A 21,772-nucleotide genomic window follows, 5' to 3' on the forward strand; every position below is an offset into this window, starting at 1 on the left:
CTATAGACTTTGATAATCACTAGCAGCAGGACTATTGACCTCCAGTAAATTCCCAGGCTGGTGCATGAGGTCCACAATGTAGCAACATGGCTGTGAAGAGTTTTCGTTGCTGGAGGAATCTCCTTTGTAGATGAGTACTTCATTCCAGGCTCGGTTGTACTCACCTCGAACCAGGGTACACCTCATGCCAATGCAATCAGCCAAGTACTGCAGGCAGATGAATGTACAGTAGATGCTGTTATTACAGAGAAAATGAAGCGTAAGCCAGTAGAGGCCGTACCTTGAAAAGAAGTGCCCTGTGACAATGGATTCCTTTTCTGATCATGCCAATAGGGATCACGTTACACTCCACCTGATGTTTGAGCTCATCAAGATGCTGCGTCCATGCAAATGTGTCCAACTCTTCTCTCTCAATTGCTCCGCCCATGGCAGCGCTTACATACCTGCCACCCAAAGACAGGAGCACGGATTATACAGTGCAGCAACATGTATATATGAGTTGGTGTGTTCGCTGTCTTCATGCTTATTACCATGCCAAGGCAGCATATTGTTCCTCTTCATTTTTCAATAGCAGCTCGGACTCTTTGACCTCTTTAACTAGAAACTGCAATGAGACATCATCCATCGAACTGTTTCTCTCTTGTGAAGACTGCGACTGAGCCTCATTTTTCTGTTGTGCTTCATCGCTCCTAAGTAGTAAAACCGTAAGCATATATTTTCAGAATATCTGGGCCAAACTGTACTGGGCCATGATGTGGCTGAAGCTCATACACATTTGAGTTGATGACAATGACAGGCCGCTCTTCATCTATTGGCTCCATGGACAGTTCTTCTAAGGTCAAAACCTTCTGACCAAACCAAACCTGAAGAAAGATCAGTTTTCATAACATTTCAAAAAACAAGCACTTTCTCATGGACCTAAACCAGGGGTCTCCAAACTTTTTCCGCTGAGGGCCGCATGCTGGAAAAATGAAGGATGCGAGGGCCACTTTGGTATTGATAGACACGCTATGAAATTATATTTAAAGAAAAAAAAGCATCTCAGCTTTTTGATAGGTGAAAACGCGTATTATTAGTATGAACTTTCATCTTTGCACTTTTTTCCCCTATTTTTGTTGTTTAATTTTCCAAGTATTTCAATTAAATATTTACATATATTTTCTTCCCGTAATATTATGACATTATTCCCATAATATAACTTTTTCCCCAACCTAATTTTCCAAAAATTACAACTTTATTTTTTTTCTCATATGACCTTAAAAAAATGAAATTATTTTTCCTCATATTACATGTTTATTCTCGTGAAATTGCGACTTTTCTTCTCGTCAGAATACAACTTTTTTCTCTTAATATTTTACAAAAATTATAACTCTTTTTTTTTCATTTCTGCTGTTTTTTTTAGCTATTTAAAATTTCGTCTTGTAAATATTCTTTCTAATTATGACTTCATTTCTATCATATTTTGACTTGATTCTCATAACAATATAACTTTATCCGCAACCTAATTTTCTAATTTTCCATAAATTACTTTTACAACTTTATTCGTTGTTTTGTTGTTTCTCATAATATTATGACTTTTTAAAAAAAATGTCTTTTTTCTTTCATATTTCATTGAACTAAAATGACGTATTTTCTTCTCATATGACATTCCCGTAAAATTAAGCCTTTTTCTCATTAGATTACAACTTTTCCTCTTTAAATTTTTATTTTGCTCTTGGAAAATTACTCGTGATTTTTCCATTTTTTGTTTTTTCTTTACCAATGAAAAAACATGGACAATACTTTGGACTCCCCTGAAATAAGCAGTACACAAACCTTCCCAGTATCATAGAAGCCATTGGTGATGGTATCACCGGTGGTCAAATAACCAAGCAGGCGGTATTTGAGAGACAGGTTGTACTTGAGCAGGCTGATCAAGGCGTACTCTGTGAACTTGCTCCTACGATTAATTGACAAGTTGATTTCTTGAAGGATTTCCAAGGCTCTGAAACACAAAAACACTTTTTCTGACGCCGATAATACTGAACATAAAATACCATCTACTGTTAGTTTGAAGTTTTTTCTAACTAAAGATGCTTGATATTGGCTTCCTTACCAATATCCAGCAAATGAAAATAATTACAGACCACAGACATACTGAGCTAGCAAGCTTTGTTGCTCTGTGGATATCAGCAAAAAAAAAAACTTTACCAATATGATCCGATATCTCATTTTTATGCCAACATTGGTCAATACGGACATCCCTATTTCTAACCTATATGCAGTGTTGTGGAAAAGTGTTGGCCCCTTTCTACATTCTTATTTTATTTTTTTGCATGTTTGGCACAGTTGAGTGTTTCAGCTCATCAAACAAATTTAAATATTAGTCAATGACAACACAACTGAACACAAAATGCAGTTTTTAATTAAACTGTTTATTATTAAGGGAGTGTGAGCCCTGTGTGATTGCCCCCTAAACCTAATAACCGGTTGACCACAGAGTATTTTCCCAAGGTCTTGGGGCTCATCAAAATGTTTTCTGGCTAAATTGAGACGAGCCTTAATATTCTTTTTGTTCAGCTGCGGTTTTGGTCTTGGAACTCTGCCGTGCAGGCCGTTTTTGCCCAGTGTCTTTCTTATGGTGGAGTCATGAACACTGACCTTCACTGAGGCAAGTGAGGCCTGCAGTTCTTTGGATGTTGTTGTGGGGTCTTTTGTGACCTCTTGGATGAGTCGTCGCTGTGCTCTTGGGGTCATTTTGGTTGGCCGGCCACTTCTGGGAAGGTTTACCACTGTTCCATGTTTTTGCCATTTGTGGATAATGGCTCTCACTGTGGTTTGCTGGAGTCCCAAAGCGTTAAAAATGGCTTTATAACCTTTTCCACACTGATAGATCTCAATTAATCTCAGTTAAGTTACATTTTAACGGGGGCTCAATCACTTTTTCACACAGGGCCATGTAGGCTTGTATTTTTTTTTCCCCTTAATAATAAAAAGTTTTGTGTTCAGTTGTGTTGTCATTGACTAGTATTTAAATTTGTTTGATGATCTGAAACATTTAAGTGTGACAAACATGCAAAAGATAAGAAATCAGGAAAGGGACACCCACTTTTTCACACCACTGTGCAGTATAGTACTGTTCCTGTGAAGGCAGCATCTCACCCAAAATGGCACATTTCCAGAGCAGTGGGCTCATCCTTTGCACACACACTGACCGCCATGCATGCGCAGCGCAGCACCTCCATGTGACTGGAACGCAGCAAACTGACCATTGGTTCGAGACACCCAGCGCTTTGCAGCTATGTTGAAAGACTCGAACATTAGGTTGTCATTTCATGTATACAATCTAATGCAGGGGTGTCCAAACCTTTTACACTAAGGGTGTATATAGTATAATTGAAGGATGCGGGGGGCCACTTTGGTACATTTTATGCATTAAAGATGGTAAAGCCATCATATAGGCTAAGCTATATGATGGCAGAACATCAGCATGGAAGCTTTGAGTGGTATTTAATCAGTGACGTGCGGTGACGTTCATGGGTGTGGTATGTTAATTAAGAGGATTTGTTAAAAAAAAAAAAATCCAAATACTTCTTAAGGTCCTATGTGTTTATTTTTTCAGAAGCTGAAAAACATTTGTGGTCTTGCCTTTTAATTTGTATATGAAGCACATGCACCCTGTTCTCTTCTAGGAAAATCTCTGATACTTTGTTGTAAAAGTCTGATCACCTTCTGTTGTGCTTGAATATATGATCCTCCATCTTGGCAGTCAGGTTCAAGTTCATTCGTTCATTCAGCAGAGCTTAAACATCAGTTTTTTGCATTTGACTTTTTGACAAATCTATCTCTAGCTGATTCTGCTGTAAAAAAACAACTAACTTTTCCTTTATGGAAGGGCGGCAGCGACAAGCACTTTCCAGCTCACGCACGCCCTCACCCCTTCACCAGGTTTTATTGTCCGATTAGCAGGAATAATTTTGCCACACTTACATTAAAGATACACCACGGGTTGTAGAAAGTCATGCTGTATAATCAGTGTTTCTACAAACGCTGTATTGACGACATGCTCACAAAATTAAACTGGCACTCGCCATCCAGTGCATTCAGTGAAGTGTGCTCTGACGATAGGTTCAGCTCGTGCACCTTAAGCCGAGAGGATCTTTTTGCCCTGTATTTGATAAGGAAATGTGCAAATTCAGCGATTTTTACCTAAGAAAATGTTAAAAACGAGTGGAATCATACTGAAAATACATATATAACATAGTTAAATGGACAAATCTTAATGTTTATTTCATGTGGGGGGTTTTTTTCAGCCTCACCTGCCTCTCCTGACCGCACGTCACTGTCAAATAATAGATCTCATTTATAATTACATTTTTGGAATAAGATGAGGGCCAATAAAAAACTAGCTCCATGCCGAAAATGGGCCTCCGGGCTGCACTTTGGACACCCCTGATTTATTGGGATGCACATGCCAAAATTCTCTTTCCTAAGTTGTTGACAGTTCATTTAATATTCTCATGTGTTTATTATGGTGAATGGTGTAGAACTGGTACAAATATTATTGTCACACTCTTCTACTGTATGTTTGACTATCTGATTGTTAAAACTCACCTTTTCTCTGGCCTCTTCCTCAAAGGCCAGTTCACAGATACACAGCAAGGTACTGATCAGGACCTCCGTGTCTGTCGATTTTAAAGGGTCCACCAGCGCCGGTACGACTCCCTGCGATATCACTTTACATCGTATTTCTTCCTGTGCCGCCATCCTGCCGAGTATGGCTACAGAATTGGCCACGAGCTTAGGACAAGTGTCGCTAAGCCTCAGCACAAGCATCTTATGTCCTCCTGCCTTATATACTGCCCTGATGATGCCACATAGATAAAACAACTCATTAGGTCACTCATGTTTGTATTTTGTGTGTGAGCAAACAATGAGAGAGGAGGGTGGAAAAAATATCTTTAATGTATTAACTGTATGAAGTCAAGGTAAACACGTTGTAAACCCATAGGACTGCTATACGTGTTGCATTGTATGAATGTGTATATGAAGTGCTCATCTTGCCTCCCTCTTACATAGTGTTGAGAGAGTTTCCAGATGTGAGGTTGGCGAGGGTCTGGATAACATGATCTCTTATCACTGAACTCTTAGCCTTCAGTAAGCGCACTACAGCAGGTATACCACCTAAATTAAAAAAGAAAGGTCACTAAATCAAACATGCGCATATTTGTGGTGCAAATGCATATTTTGTGCAAATACCTAAATCTCTGAAGACGTCTTTGCTGGGCAGGAAGGAGCTCAAAGTGGCCACAGCTTCACATGCGTATGTTTTTGCACCGTCGTTGGCCCCAGAAGACAGAAAATCTACCAGAACTTTCTCAACCTTTTGGTCATGCAGGAATTGGTGCAGGTCAGCTGTACACATACACACATACAGTGGAATAAAATCATATACATTACAGTTCAAGGTTTTATGATGGAACGAATGACCATCATGACACGAATATAAGACAACACTAAGTTTCAATCATGTTATACTGGTAGCAATCATGACTGTTTCATTGATCGCCGTTATCTTCAAAATAGCATTGTAACTCCTCTGTTGTTTGCTAACTTGCTAACAACCTTTGAGACATGTTTTTCTATCCAGATCACTAGTGTGTGTGAGTGACAGTAAGACAAGCTCTGACGCACTTGGAGAGAAGGGGGTTGGCGTCACCTGTTGGTTTGTATGTACAAATCTGTAGACCACAAATATAAAACGACCTGACGATCTTTTACTGACAAAAAAAACATGATATTCGGGGTAATATGCTAATTCACTTGACAGTATAGTAATCCCTCCTCTACCCTTTCTTAATTGGTTCCAGAGTCGACCGTACTACGCAAATTTCCGAAGTAGGATTCTTTATATTTTTTTTGTATTTACAGCATATTAAAAAACTGTTTACGACCTAAATACAGTTTTTAACATTATTAGAGCCCTGTAGACATGAAATAACACCCCTATAGTCACCTTTACACACGTATTACCCGATATAGTAGACATAATAAGAGACAATAAGACATAAGGTTTATGGTTCTCGTGTGTAGGGGAGCTGAGTGGAGGACGGACAGGAAGTTCGTTTTAGCTTGGCATGGGTTACAGCCGCAACAGTAGCTCGTGTTAGGGATTATTGTGCCTGTTTTGAGATCATTCAAACCGGCAATAAAAGCCTGCTGTTCCGGTGATCAAGTCTGGTGCTTGCGTGTCTCACTGAATGTTATAGTAAAGTTACTGACACTTACAGTAGCAACCAGTGTAGAATACTACATATCATCACGACATCTTTGAATGTGTCTTATGAATGCCTTATATTTGTCTTTTAGTTCACTGAGCCATTTTCATGCTTGAAAATGCTTAGTGTAGGCAAAAAAATAGGTAAAATTTGCTATGTGCATATTTTTTTTGACAAATAAGCTGTTTTCAAACTTGTTTTTGTTTGACGTATTTTGTCACATATTGTGTGCGTACAGTTCTGAGCAGCCCTGGCGATGCAGTTCACAGCCAAGGACGGGATTTCATTATTGCTGCATTTCAAGGAAGTAGAATTGCCTTCGGACAGTTTGGTGGTCAGGACAAGCTCCGTCAGCGTGGCGATTCCTCCTGTATCCTGGATCACCTTGAAACTCTCAATGTCGCTCATACAGTAGGCTAGAACCTGCAGGGTCTCAGCATGGAGGTCAGTTAAATCCTGTAAAGGAAAATCTTTTTTTTTTTTACTTTGGTCCATATACAGTAAAAGACATACTCAAAAAGTAACACACTTACTAACCTTGTCATTGAGGATATTGATGAATATGTCGAACGCCGCCTCTTCCCTGAAGGTGCTTTGGGTATCTTTGCATTTGGCAGCCAGTTTATGCAGTGTTTTCAAAGCCAGCAGCTGAATGATGCTGAACGCTGACTTGAGCAGCAGGAGTAGATTACTTATCCCGCGCAACTCCATAAGAGCGGGGCAGATTTGCTCGTCCTTCACAAACACAAACAAGAACATTAATAATAATAATTGCCGCCTTTTGAGAGTTGATATTGGTTGGATTTGGACTGACTTCAACCAAGTTGTAGATGGTCTCCAGAGAATTCTTCTGAACATCTGGGTCTGAATTGGAAAGGAGCTTGAGCAATAGTGGCAGACCTTTGTTGTCAACGATTTGGAGTTTACAGCAGGGTTCCGTGGACAGACAGGACAGGCACAGGGTCCCAAACTCGTGGATGGCAGTGTCTTTAGAAATAATAAACAGGTAGTGAGAGTAGAAATGTGTCAGGGTTTTGATTCATGTCGTGTTGACAAAACTAACCGTCAAGCGACAGCCTGCCAATGATTGATGGAATAACATTAATGTTTTGCAGGGTACTCCTCACTGTACCTTGAAGTAACCACATCATTAATACTGAACTTATCCATTGATGTATTGATACACTGATTTTTTGACATACTATTGGTAGCCATGACGCCCAGTCCAATGATTGCATTGCGTCTGATTATCTTGTTGCTGTGATTGATGAGCTGACCGAGAGCCTCCAATGCGCCAAGCTCCATCAAATTAACCTTGTTAGCATCTCCTAACAGCAGGGGGAGACAAAAACAATCTAGATACCAAGAGAGCTAGATGGCTCGTTCGCGATATACAGTAGTGTAGTTTTATGCACCTTCCTCAGCAAATTCGTAGATGGCTTCACATGCTACGATTAAAATGTCTTCTTCAGGTGATCCCAGAAGAAGAACTGCAGTTGCCGGCGTTTTGAATTCAACGCGAAGCGATTCAAACTGAAAGAACAAAGTCGTAATGCGGTAAGTGAACGCAATGATATAGCCGTAAAGTGACGACAAAGACGTGAAAAATCACCGTGGCCCTGCTCGAAGACTCGGAATCTGTGTTGTTTCTCCTATTTCTCCTCACCATTGTGCCACCTGTAAACACGCCCGACTAATTTTCATAATAGTTATAATATAATAAAAACTGGAACTCTATTACCTTTCCCCTAGCTGTCGACGTCGAGGACGTAAACACGCGCCATGACAACACAGTTGGCGTGTGATCGGTTACCTAGGCAACGGCGCTACAGCGGGTCTGTTTTTGCTTGATGACACAAAATTAAAGGTTATTTGTCAGCAGAGGTGGACGTTAACGAAATATATTTACTGTAATTGAATAATTTGTGTATTTGTATGTTATTAAAAAAAACCCTGTGTTTGAATGTTACCAGTTTCTAAGTGGAGTGGAGAAAAGAAAATGAGTAACGATAGATAGAGATGGCTTATGGAGTGATAAAAAAAGATGTGTCTAAATAAGTTATAGTAATAATAAATATCGAAAAATATTTTAATAAAGAGATCAAATATAAGTTAAATATTAAATTAATTTAAATATAAAGTCAAAACATACTGTATGAATACATTTAATATAAATAATTCGACAGTACTACTGTATAATAGAAATGGGCGACACTACCAATTTTGATATCAATCCGAATTAGAGCCAGTAAATATATACTTGGACATTTTTCAAGATCAGAGAAAAAAATACTTTAAAAAATGCACACTTATTTGTGAAGACAAAGAAGACAATAACAATATCACTTACATAATACAATGATTCCCTTTTATTACTAAAAAAAATTAAAAAAAAAAAAAACGCGAGTGGCTCTCATTCAAATCCTTTGGTGTTTTGCTGTCCAATATATTATTATTATTATTATTATTATTATTATTATAAAATAACGATCTCATTACGCACGTATCGAATAGACATTGATATTTGGATCCACCTACACGTGTATCACAGTGATAGAGTGTAGTTAATAGGTTTGACCACTAGAGGGTCTTTGTCCGCTACATAGGGCTTGGAGAATGTACACTACTAAATGTAGAAAATAATCATTCTTATCTCATAATTTAGAAGGTTTAAGATAAGAATATATTGTCCTGTGTCCCGTGCATGTCTTCACAGTCTCTACATTACGTGCTCTCAACTGGATTCTTTTCTATTCTATTCCATTCTGCAGTGGAGAAATACTAACTGCAACAAAAAGATGAATGCTATTTTGTCTGCATCTGTATTGTAGATAGCTGATATGTAAATGTGCATCAGGAAGAATGCACTAGGAGAAACCAGGGTGATCCAGGCTTCAGCAGCGAATGAGGACACAGACCCTGCAAAGCCTAAAGCTGCCTGTCAACTCCCCTCTGTCGAGCTGTCACTTTGACAGCAGCAGCAGCAGATGAAGCAGGGAGAGTGCCGTGCACGGATTGAGCTCACCCGTCGACTTGACGTTAAAGGCATCCTCTTCATTGCGTCTTCAACGGGGCGGCGACATTAAGGACAGCGGCTTTCGGCATCCCTACGGACGGAGCACGTAGGAGGAAAAGGCTTTAGCCAATTGCTAATCGGGCTGCTAGTGCTAATGCTATCCAGATAGCTTGCGGTCTGGCTTGGTATAATAGCAGGTGTGAGGCAAGGCAATCCCCGTTGGCGCATTTAGCATCTGCTAACGTTAGCATAATAAAACTATCAGGTTTCCAGTGTGCTTTCATCATTTTATTCCCATGCAACGTTCATTTAACCTATATCACTGCTAGCTAGCATGCTACGGCGATGCTAACGCCAGCTCAGTGAGGCTTGACGTCGCAGGGGCGAGCCGATAATGCGGACTGATGGACTGTTAGCTTCAGCATCACATCCTCACCACGTTTAGTCCTCGTCTAGATCGGGCCTTATGCTTTTCGCCAGGCTGTGGTGGACATTTGATGAAGACAGGGATTAGAACACTGGCTAAATGAATAGCGCCGTTATCGACTGAGTCGTGAGGTGGTGCTGGAGTGCGTTTTTGAAGATTAACACTGCAGTATCCATAACCGGTTTGCAAAAGCATGGCTTCGGCGAGCAGCATTGCCGCATCCATTGCGAGCAAAACTAAGACCAAGAAGAAACACTTCGTCGCTCAGAAAGTCAAGCTCTTCCGTGCCAGCGATCCTCTACTCAGCGTGGTTATGTGGGGAGTCAACCATTCTGTGAGTATCCATATTGATATGCTTGATGATGTTGGACATGACAATCATATGCGCTGCACGCCCAACGTGTAGTTTGCATGATATTTCTATTGCACGGTTAGGATGACGGAAGTGTGTGCATGTGTGTGGGTGAGCTGCTAACTCCTGTGGTTTCCTGTTGTGCACATGTAGAATAAGCTGCAAGGGCTCAATGTCATGAGAGAACACATCTTCCCATGCAAGGCAGCTTATCTCTACTGCCCTTTCTCTTCCTTTGCTGAATATTTGCATTGGGTCAGTGCCCGTCTGTTGCAGTCTCAGTGCAAACGTAACAACTGTGGCTGTTGAGCTTAATTCATTAAATGTTGCAAGATAGTAGTTGCTGATGTATTTAAGCAATTGAGAAAAAGAGGAGTGCAGGAATTGGCTGCAACCTGCAGAGGCAGAGTTGTACAGTTTTACAAACAAGCGCTGTCACTATGATGACCATGCCTATTTATCTGTGCGTTTTGGACTCTTGTCCACACGCAAACGTAGGTCTTTGTCCCTAAAAACTCTGGCTTCAGTATCTGAGTGTGGACAGGTAAAACTGAGCTTTTAGATTTGTGTCATAAGAAATGTGGGACCCAATTTCATGTTGGACATGGTGTTATTGACTTACAGGTGTCATTTGATGCATTTCATTTTTTTTTGCAAGCACTATGAGAACTCCTTTTTTCTTTTTTTTTTCTTTTTTTTGATAGACCTTGGCATGGTCTTTTTTGCCTCCATATGGTTTGGTGTTTGCAGTTTGGCCTACGTTTGGTCTGGTGTCGGAGCCCCAACTGGTTAGATTTTTATGCCAAATGGTGGAACCAGCCAATGTAGTGTGCCAAACTACAACATTAACAGGTAGCATTGAGTTGTTCTCCAACTATGATAATTGTCTTATTAACACAATGGCTGCCTTGTTATTCTAATTCACTGAAAGGGCGATGATGTTTGTTTGACAGGTAGGTTTCTAATAAGACGTCAAACAGACTCCCTGAAAAGTCAAGACAGTTATGCAATCATCTGCAGTTCGTATTAACTATTTAGTTAATATTTAAAGTAAAAATGGTACCTTTTTGTATAGATTACATTAGGGGTGTCCAAAGTGTAGTCCGCGGATCATTTTTTTATTGCCCGTGGTATATACTAAAAATAAAGTTTAAAGACGGCCCGCATCAGAACACTACAAGAACTTTTACAAGTTCATGCCACAGCCGCCCAACATTAACAGCTTTGATCATTACCAAAATCTTTTTTTGTGTGTGTTTCTGTAAGGCCAGGGTGTCCAAAGTGTCAGCTTGTTCTTTATTGGTCAGCAGTTGATAGGAATAAAACTGGAAATAAACATTTAAAAAAGAAATTCAGCCTGCAGCTCGTTTTTTATTGGACTGTGGCACATTTGAAAACAGTATGATAGCAAACAAAACTGAAATAAATAAAACCGTAATAAATAACAGTAACCTTTTTAGCTTTTGAAATATTGAAATAAATGAGGTTTTCTCCTTTGTATGAGAGGCGGCGTAATAAAGCTCTTTAAACACTTGTTTTTAACATCTTTAAGGTACAAAGTGTGTGGAAAATGCCCCCCACATCCTGACATTGACATTGCATATCGCAGTATTTGTCTTATTTTGCACAAACAGTTTATTTGTCAAATGCATCCATTGTCATTAGAGTAAAAAAGAATAATGTGCTCCTTTATTACGCGAGCTGACATTAGTTTGAGGGTATCGGTCGACATCGACGTCAGTGATGGAGTTCTGGTCAAAGTCACTATATCGACTATCCGTAAGAAAGTCAATATTTTGTGCTCATAATGGTCCTAAGTGTGCCTCATTCTGTGAAAAATAGACGTGCGCAATGATCTGTTCAAAGATATACACCCTGTTTATGTTCTAAATGTCTTAAAATCACCAAAAGTCCACGCCCTGTTTGTTAACGGTGTGTCCGTGGATTGCAGTGGTTGTATTTGTTTATGGTGTGTACATGGACTGTAGTCACTGTATTTGTTTATGGTGTGTACATGGATTGTAGTCATTGTGTGCACGGGGGGGGGGGGTCGCACTCACTGTGCATGCATTGATTACCTAAGAGGCACACATCACTGCACGACTCTGTGTGTACAATACAAAACAATGTCTTCAGAGTAGATTAGGCCACTTTCATCGCTGTTTTTGTACAGACTTGTTGTGCTGGCTTGATGGTGCGAGCTAAGAAATAACCGCAGTAGTAAAGATGTCAGAATTCCACGCGTGACAGGAAGCTATGAAGGAATGAACAGGACAGTAGGCCTCAGAGTAACATGCGCACACATGCGCACGTGCACTGACATTTTTGCACAATGTAACCCCCACCCCCGCATATCCACTGAGACCTATCAATCAAACTCATCCACTTTGGCTCTTCCTGGAAACCAAGTTCTGGATTCACAGGCCGCAGCAAGAAGCCACTCCAGCAGAAACTCTCAAGTCTGTTAAAGAAAATAGTGTGAAAGTTGGCCCATCATTCACTTTTTATTGTAAGTTTTTATGCTCGCTATTTGTACTGCTCCTCCATCAAAAAAGGCTGCTTCGTCCACAGTATATTTCCCGATCCAATTCCCTTTCGTATTATCCTATAGAGCCGACTATAAGACGACCCCTCTTTTTCACAAACAAATTTAAAATTAATGTCATTTCAGAGATAGTCACTAGCAATGATAAAAGGATATGCTTTTCACGTTACGTTCCACACCTACCAAGCAGCCAACAGCAAAAATCTGTAATTGATACCCCCATAAAATGTCTATTCTTAACACACGGGTCGCTCACACCCCACCAAACCCTCCTGCTAGCTTGACGTTAAAGTTCTCCTCCGATGTTGGATCAACATTTGCAATAAAAGTGACTGTTGTGACTAGTAGATTAGACTGCCATTGCCATTGTTCGCTAGCGATGGAAGCTAACAAGCGAATTCAGGTTTAAACCCTCAATATGCTTCACACACTTTAAATGCATTTTAGTATGAAATGATATTGTAGATCGGGGTGTCCATACTTTTTCCAGCGAGGGCCACCTACTGAAAAACTCTATAATTTTGTGGAAAGCAACACACATAGATATGCTAAGAAGTTAGATATATTTCAAGAAACAACTGCATCTCAGCTTTGTGATTTAGGTGAAAATGTGTATTGATCGTAAGAACTTTGGTCTTTGCTGTTTTTTTCCCATTTTTGTTTCTTCTTAAATGTTATTTACATATTTATATAAACATTATATAGTAAAATATTTTGGCTTTATTCTCATAATTCTAATTTTCCAAAAAAGACAACCTTATGTTTCGACTTGACTCTCGTGAAATTGCAACTATTTTTTCCATTTCTGCTGAGTTTTTTTTTTCCCAACGAAAACTCACTAACTATAGTTTAACTATTTTTCCAACTATTTCAACTTTCTTCTTCTTGTAATTAGGACTTTATTCCCATAATATTTTGACTTTATTCTCGGAATATAACTTTTTCCACAACCTAATTTCCCCAAAATTCCCACTTTATTTGTTGAATAAGTCTTTAATATTTTAACGTTATGCTATTAAAATGCCTTTATTTTTCATTATTACATTACACTTATTACATTTCTCATTTCTCATTGTAATTATAACTTTTTTCTCATAATATTTTGACATTATTCTTACAAAATTACTGCAGATTTTTCCATTTTTGCTGCTTTTGTTTTTTTTTTTTAGTTTTCTTGTTCAATTTTAATTTAACAAAATCAAATTTTTTAAATAAAATTGAGGTTCTCTTGGAGATTATCTGTCTGTCTGTAATATTTTTAGAATGTACCATGGACCAATTTAAAAAAAAAAAAAAAAAACAGCTGTTGGAGATGATTGATGAATGGATGAAATGAGTCTGTGGTGCCAAACAGAGTGCGACATCTCAAGGCTTTACAAAAAAACATCAGTGAATCATAAAGACATAAACATAAAAATTGTGGGCTTTTTTTACCGGTGGTATTTCTGTGCTGTGCATTTTACCTGTGTTATCGTGTATATTTAGCAACTATTACCACTTTAGAGTGAATGATATGTTTTCTGTGGGGGGGGGGGGAGAGAGAATTGCCTACGTTTGGAGAAGGGAAAAAAAAGTAAAATATTTTTTCGACCGAAAATCAGCGAATTTGGGGTTTGGTAGCTAACCTGCCTAAGCCATTTTTTCGAGCAGATGTGCAGAGATGAGCATGCATATGAGCAGAGGTGTGTGAGTGCCTGGAAGAAAAGCTCTGGCTCGCTTGGGTAAAAGTCTTTTCACGCAAACTGTTGCTTTGCGTGTATAAATCTCAAGACATCTTTTTCAGACTTTTTTTTCTCGTGAAAAACACTATCTTATGCTCTATTCGGGTCTACCGTATCGATCGTTTAACATTACCGACTTCATAGTAGAAATACATTTGACTGCATTAGAAGTTGGTTTCTGGTTTATTACAATATTCACAATTCAGGTGGCATCGACTACCTTTTTAATTGCGCTTCTTTTACATGTGCCACCACTCTATTTTTACCCGTGCCCTCATTATGTCTGAATCCCGTGGTTACGAGTTGAAGGATGCACAGGAAAAAAAAAGACCTGTGACACCGGGGTGTTTCCTCCAGGTTGTCAGTGTGGCAGCTTGTAGTCTAGGGTGGTTGCCCAACTCTGTCCACTTTGGACTGTTTGAATAGGGGGGAAGGTCATAATGAAAGTGAGGCGTGTGCCACAAAAGGAAAATGCTGTGCTGAAGAAAATATTGCACATTGTCGTATTCGTGGAATAGCTTAATTAATGCTGTCTAGTAACACAAAGTACGGGCTGTTAATTCTGTCCTTTGGTGCTCGTGTGAGCTGTGCTGCTGTTCTAACCTGTTAACATTAGTGCCTAAATTGCTTGGCGATGCACACTCACTGATTACGCAGCCTCTTGAGCCTCAGGGTGAAGTGCGTTCAAGAGGAAAGCTTTTGAAATTCTGAGAATTCGGGGCGGGGGCACCGAAATCAAAGGTAACTGCACCTAAGATGTTGCATTTATCAAAACACCTCAAACTGAGTCATTCTGTTTGATGACTTAGGCATGGTAGCCAGTAAAAACACATGCCATGACTATACTGTATGTGTGCTCCAAGTGTTTAACTGGATTATTCTGTTTAATTGTCACCCATTATTAATGTGTTCAGAACCATGTGGGATTTTCATGTAATAGCCGTATAAACAGTCGGCGTAAGGTTAAGTCCACACTCGTACAATACAGTGGAGTTATTTGTGACCTTTTGATGCGGTGTTAGTGGGGCCTCCATATGTTAAATGTCATTGTGGAGTATGAATGTCTGTCCATGTTGTGATGCGTGGAGTATGGTTGATTGGGAAATTCTATTACGTCTGCGTATATGCTAGATCAGGGGTGTCCAAAGTGCTGCCCGCAGCTGTGTTTGTTTTTGGGTGGGGGAGTTTGGCCCTTGGCACATTCTAAAAATATACTGTAATTTTAACAAGAAATCTAAAAAAGTCATTTTACAAGAATAAATTCAAAATATTAAGGGAAAAAATGTAGTAAACATAATGTCATTTTAGTAGAATAAAGTTGACGTATTATGAGAAACAAATAACATAACAAAGATGTAATTTTTGGAAAATTAGGCTGTGGAAAAAGTTGTAATGACACATGAATAAAGTGTAAATATTATGGAAGTGAAGTCATAATATTATGAGAAGAACATTTACAAGAAGAAAGTTTGAATTGTTTGAAAATGGGCAACACAGCTGTAATTTTAAAGGAATAAAGGCAAAATATGAAGGTCCTGAAAGTCCCAACGAGAAAAAAACTTGCAATTTGACAAGAATGAACTTTATGAAGAAAAATAGTAGTATGGATTTGAAACATTACAGGAAAAAAAATGTTGTTTTGTAAAAGTTGTATTATTACGGGGCCGCACGGTGGTCTAGAGGTTAGCATGTTGGCCACACGTCACAGTCAGGAGATCGGGAAGACCTGGGTTCGAATTGAAATGTGTGGAGTTTGCATGTTCTCCCCGTGCGTGTGTTGGTTTTCTCCGGGTACTCTGGTTTCCTCCCACATTCCAAACACATGCATGTGTGTTGGCTACTCTAAATTGTCCATAGGTATGTATATCACACATCTAAGATGCAGTTTTTTCTTCAAATATATTCATAACTTCTTAGCATGTTTACATGTGTTCATTTTTCAGAATGTGGCCCTCGCTGGTAAATGTTTGAAGATAAAGAGCATTGTCCTATTGTTTCCAGTTGGCAAAGCACCCTCAAGATGCTGGGTTTATTGCAAAAACGAAACAATCCTGTGTTCTTATGAAGAAATTAAAGACGCTCATAAACGTCTCTAAACACACACACACTCACACACTCACTGTGTGTCAACTCTCTTGTCTTCTGTCAACACTGCTCGGCGTCTTGTTGTCATCAGGCAGGAGGTACAGTCATCATTTTTGACAAAGTTCACAGATAAGACTGTGCCATGCTGCTGACAGAGCACGCTCGGCCTCGCTCGCTTCCTGTCCAGTGGAGCAATACTAGCACATACTTGCTTCACTCTGGGCCGGAAAACCAGTTTGCATCACCATGGAGACAAACAGGACGTGGTGGTTTGAAATGGGTCTTGCATCTGTGACAGTTATAGTAGGATCGAACAAGATAGTCCAGGAATAGAAAATATGACAAGCCTGGCAGAAAAATTTGGGATTTTCAAGGAAGTATGACTGTCTAGTCAATAGAAACCTAAGAAACAGTGCAACAGGAGCACAGATAATGTCTATGATCTACAACTTGAAACTGAAGTGCGTATTAGTAGCCCATTTGGCCTAAATGAACATTCATTATGCAAGTGTCCTTACAGATGTGCGAGTACTGAATCAGAGGAGGCATTGTTTTTTTTTTCGGTGACGTCGCCACCGTCATTACCCATGATGCATCTGGTGCAACAACATGACTTCAGTCAGTGCCTGTCGCACTAGTGTGCAGAAATGTGCATATGGCATCTGCTTCATTAATAGTAGGGCTAAAGTAAAAATGCCTGCTGGCTGAAATGCATTGTCAGTATGCATCCAGCACAAGATGTATCTATGCAGTGTGGCAGGGAAAGCCAGATATAAATAGTCAAAATGATGACAATGTTTTATCTTACTTTTAGATTGTTGGGGAAACTTGGATTCGAAGCTGTTTTTGAACCATCAGTTTGCCTCAACCTGGCTATTATAATATGGCTATTTCTTACAAACAACAAGATAACTAATTGCAAATGTCAGATTTGGACACGCTGTCTAAAAAGCACACCTCTTTGTGGCCACTTAAGGTATGCCAATTGCCGTCATGGGTCTTTCAGTCAGTCATGCTGAGGCCATTCACCATACCATCTGCTCCATCAGTCCTGCAGTATTCAGCGCTGTAGTCAAATGTTGGCTGGCCTCTATCATCGCCTGTAAAATTGTTTAAAATACATTTTCAGCAGTACATTTTAGCTAAAATTTAAAAGTTTGTGCTTTGAGGTGCTCTTCAGTCCACATTATAATTGAGGCTGTGGTGGAGTTGAAGGTTATTAATAGACTCAGGAGTCCTGCCAGCGCTCTTTCCTGAAGCCAACAACAAACGTGCAAACGCACACACACACACACACACACACACACCTCTTATTTATTCCAAGCTGTGTCTGAGTCATAATAAATGTCTGATCTACGTATTGCAGCAGTGTGATGCAAGCTGGCTCCAAATGGAAGCTCATGCAAGGCACCTTATGTGCTTGAAGCCCTGCTGTTTATTCAGTATATGCAAGCACTATGGATACATTTTCTTGGATAAGACCCAAATACAACAGAATGTTGGTATAAAGATATTCCCTATCCAGTTTTGTGGATTGGATTTGACATCAACATTAGGAGGGCTAAATAACATGTGTGTTCGACATCTGGAGTTCTGGCAACACGTCCAATCACCTTTACCCTCAGCTGTCCTTCAAATCTGTATGTTACATCAGCACGAAGAGCTCATCTGTAAAGTGCTCATGTCGCCACATATTGTGACGCTGATGGGCTGTGCAGTGCAGAGATGACTTGCATTGTATATTGGCTTTGCTGTGATGATTTCAAGCTGCAAGTGCATCTTTTAGCCTATTTAGCGTGACGGCAAATTACGTTTCATGCACTGATCTCTCTGTCATTTTTTCCTTGCAGATAAATGAGTTGAGCCATGTTCAGATTCCCATCATGCTCATGCCAGATGACTTCAAGGCCTACTCTAAGATTAAAGTGGACAACCATCTATTCAACAAGTAAGAATTTTTTTGTGTATATTGTATGCTGATTGCTAATTTCATAATCTTGTGGTTTGTGTCTTTTCCTGTGCAGAGAAAACATGCCTAGTCATTTCAAATTCAAGGAGTACTGCCCCCTGGTGTTTCGAAACCTCAGAGAGAGGTTTGGCATCGATGACCAGGATTTCTTGGTAGGGAAATTTATGGGTTAACTATTTAATGCTGTGTTCATTCTACTTGCTACACATGATAGACTCTCTTGCTTGTTTTGTTGTGCAACTCTTTTTATTGTCTACTCTCTCCAAGAAAAGCCCCTTTGCTCATGTATGCAGCGAGTTGGCAGAGCTTGGAGGTCATTGTGTCCCAGCGCGGTGCAGCTGTCCATCTTATATGTTTATATTAGGGTTTAGCGTTCTGCAGTAAGTGGGCAGTTGGGGGTGTTAAGACGCTGGCAAGTGCAAACGAATGTCACAGCATTCCCAGCCTACTCGAGCACTACTCAGGTTCTCCTTTTTACATTATTTTTAATGATACTATAATAACCGTCGTTGCGTTCACCCTCTAAAAGATTTTGAGGCAAGTTTGTAATCTTGGAAAGAGCCACATGACTGATAAAAGCACAAGGAGGGAACTGAATTGTGGCACTGCCGCTTCATGCGTTTCAAGCAGCACCCTATTTTAGATCCTGCTGCGCAGCACATGTTGTGGCATGTGCGCCTCAAAGGTTATTCCTCTATTGCAAAAGATGCTCAAGAATTAAAGAGGGAAGAGGTAACGGAGGGCACAGGACATCAGGAATTCTTGGAGAATGAGGCATCGAGACAGGATGACGGGATCATGTTACTTTTGAGCTCCAAAGTCTGGACAGCAGCTGTTTGTGTCTGCGTATAGGTTTGGACAGGCACAATGTGTGGGGTCAGAACCCCACATGGTTATATGATAAATGACACCGACTTTGGCTTGTATGAAATGTTGGATTTATTCACTCGGATTAGCTTTCAGCATAAGTTTAAATAAACAGTCTTTAAATGATGATGTGATGCCAATTTCTCCCCTCATTATCTTAGTTAATGTTTGCTTAACTAGACTCCAAAAAAGGGAATTCCAGGAGCTAAATACCCATTTTGAGTAACTGACAACTTGCAGCCGCAGGGACCATTCCTTTTCCCACTACACCATCTGGTTCAAATAGTGCTCCATATGTTTACTAAATGTAAAGATGGTGAGTTAAGACAGCCAAATTTTCAACCTGCAAAATCACTGTGATGTCTTTCTGTCTCCATCCACTCGTTTTGCTGTCTTTTATTTATGTTGAGAAGTAGAAAAAAGCTTGTCAGGAACAATACAAGTCTTACAAAAGATGCTGTTGTGCAAATGCATTGATAGCATTTTAGAACCTGAGCACACAGTTTGGCCTTGGCTATTAATAGGTCTTCAGCATAAACATACCATATGTGATGATTATGTTTCCTTCTTCATTTTTTTTTAGAACTCCCTGACACGTAGTGCTCCCTTGAACAGTGAGGCCCAGGGAAGAAGTGGGGCCCGTTTCCATACCTCCTATGACAAACGTTACGTCATCAAGACCATCAGCAGTGAGGATGTGGCGGAAATGCACAACATTCTAAAGAAGTACCATCAGGTGACATTACTATCATAATACATCACATTTCAGCAACCATCTTATTATATCTTTTCAAAAGAATGAATTGGCCTGGCGCAAAACTCCAGCTAGAGTGGAGATTTTCCAAAATTCATACTCAAACGTTGTGTGTGGACGGGGAAAGCGGAGTCTTTTCAGCTTGTGTCATAAAAAAATGTGCGACATCATGTTTTTCAACCTGAGGTAACGACAGAACGTTAAGTTATCCACTCGCGTGCATGCACCTTGTAACACACACAAGCAATAAAAAAAATTTATATGTCTCCTGGCATCCAAGTGCACGCTGATTTTAAAGATCTAAGCATCTAATTTCTCCCTTTATTGCAGTGTCAAGGGAGTTACCGCCGGAATGCCCAGCATGCCTTGTGGGCACTTAGTAACAGTTAAAAGTTACGTGTTTGTTGTTAACGCTTAGTTGTTGTTACCAACATGGAATGGTAGTTTTGTACCATGAGTAAGACTCTTGTCCCGTTTGTTAACCGTCTGTCCGTTTGCACTCTGTTATCACGCTAGTCGTTAGCTATTGCTCAAAGTCCAGAGCACCAAGATCACCGCAAGATTGATGAATAGCTGCGCGTGGATATGAGGCGTATTAAGAATCATAGCTAGGATGGCCACAGACATTCCAATTACAATTTGTTATGTAGCAACGCCAAATCAAAGAATTTTTTTTTTTTTTTTTTTTTTTTTTTTTTAAGGTAGCGGCAAATCTGTGTGGCAGTCCAAATTTATTTGTGGTGGGCCGCCACAAATGAATGTGTGGTAAACACTGGATTTACTGTACTCTGAAAACAACTCAACAAATGAACCGCAGCTCCCCAGACCCCCAACTCGTGCATCCCCAGACTAGTACTCACTCGTATTACCAGCTATTTGGACAATAGATATAGACAATATAGACAGGAGATAGGTAGACAGACAGTAAATAGATATACTGTCATAAAGATGGTTGCTGAATTGTGAGATACCACATGTTTACATTAAAGCCTTCATTTCATTCTGAGAGCGTCTTTACAATGATTTGTTATTATTGTAGTTATGGATTGTAGTGTTTCAATCTTGATTTCTGCAGTTCATCGTGGAGTGCCACGGCAACACGCTGCTGCCTCAGTTTCTGGGGATGTACCGGCTCACCGTGGACGGAGACGCAACCTACATGATTGTTACGCGCAACGTCTTCTCGCACCGCCTTTCCGTCTTCAAAAAATATGATCTTAAGGTACGAAGGGAGCGTAGAAAAAAACACTTTGCAGGAACAAAACAACTGACGTAATACCTGTCCATATTTTTATACTCTTTGTTCAGGGTTCCACTGTGGCACGAGAGGCCAGCGACAAGGAAAAGGTACAGTCTTCTGTCCAGAATCTGGTTTGGCTTTTTACACACTTACACAAACTTTTGTTGAAAAATAAATTACTAGTCAAAGATTTAGCCTGCAAGCATTCTATCGTGTGTCTATGGCCATTCTTACTAGATTCATCAGTTCACCAATGATGTGCCAATTTTCAATGTTTTGTAGAGGGCATAAAGTGCACAAATAAAGCTAATGTCTATCCTTATTGGCAGGGTAATGTTAACAGACATGCATGACTGTTTTATTTGATTTACCTTATTTAAGCAGAGATTTGAAGACGATTGGACAATTTAGAGATTGCAATAGAAAAGAAACTGCAATTCTGATGAATGTAGCACCCTCACAGCTTTAAACGACTGCAGTCCATCACCCAAAACAAACTCCAAATTGAGGTCTGCATTCCCTTTGGAAGACCGTGACAG

General features: G+C 39.8%; 2 protein-coding genes across 7 annotated transcripts in view; one reads left to right on the top strand and one right to left on the bottom strand.

Moving 5' to 3' along the window:
- armc3 (armadillo repeat containing 3) lies at window positions 1-8,598 on the bottom strand. The gene is made up of 16 exons (XM_054765041.1): window positions 7,870-8,598; window positions 7,673-7,790; window positions 7,460-7,585; window positions 7,321-7,389; window positions 7,072-7,244; window positions 6,795-6,992; window positions 6,494-6,713; window positions 5,239-5,394; window positions 5,055-5,163; window positions 4,594-4,843; window positions 3,142-3,278; window positions 1,816-1,984; window positions 772-863; window positions 531-689; window positions 281-443; window positions 1-207 (listed from the first exon to the last, which is right to left on the bottom strand). Exons 1-16 carry the CDS (start codon window positions 7,924-7,926, stop codon window positions 1-3), a joined length of 2,403 nt encoding a protein of 800 aa, XP_054621016.1. The 5' UTR covers window positions 7,927-8,598.
- Window positions 6,520-21,772, top strand: part of pip4k2aa (phosphatidylinositol-5-phosphate 4-kinase, type II, alpha a) — a 27,942-nt gene continuing 12,689 nt past the window's right edge. For 2 of the 6 annotated variants that reach the window (XM_054765032.1, XM_054765036.1), the window contains exons 1-6: window positions 8,819-10,034; window positions 18,254-18,351; window positions 18,428-18,524; window positions 19,823-19,975; window positions 21,069-21,215; window positions 21,302-21,340. In XM_054765032.1, the coding sequence (XP_054621007.1) occupies window positions 9,894-10,034; window positions 18,254-18,351; window positions 18,428-18,524; window positions 19,823-19,975; window positions 21,069-21,215; window positions 21,302-21,340 (675 nt within the window). In that variant the 5' untranslated portion in view covers window positions 8,819-9,893. Of the gene's footprint in view, window positions 7,815-8,817; window positions 10,035-18,253; window positions 18,352-18,427; window positions 18,525-19,822; window positions 19,976-21,068; window positions 21,216-21,301; window positions 21,341-21,772 lie in introns of those variants that run through there. The other 4 variants (XM_054765033.1, XM_054765035.1, XM_054765034.1 and 1 more) reach the window with 4 other exon arrangements.

Source organism: Dunckerocampus dactyliophorus, chromosome 21 (genome assembly GCF_027744805.1).
Source record: "Dunckerocampus dactyliophorus isolate RoL2022-P2 chromosome 21, RoL_Ddac_1.1, whole genome shotgun sequence".
Taxonomy (NCBI): Eukaryota; Metazoa; Chordata; class Actinopteri; order Syngnathiformes; family Syngnathidae; genus Dunckerocampus; species Dunckerocampus dactyliophorus.

Bases quoted from the DNA above. Each gene is read 5' to 3' on its own strand.
- armc3 (XM_054765041.1), bottom strand. From the start codon at position 7,926: ATGGTGAGGAGAAATAGGAGAAACAACACAGATTCCGAGTCTTCGAGC. The intron at 7,586-7,672 runs GTGCATAAAACT...CCCTGCTGTTAG, and splicing joins CTACGAATTTGCTGAGGAAG to GAGATGCTAACAAGGTTAAT. The intron at 5,164-5,238 runs GTATTTGCACAA...TTTTTAATTTAG, and splicing joins AGACGTCTTCAGAGATTTAG to GTGGTATACCTGCTGTAGTG.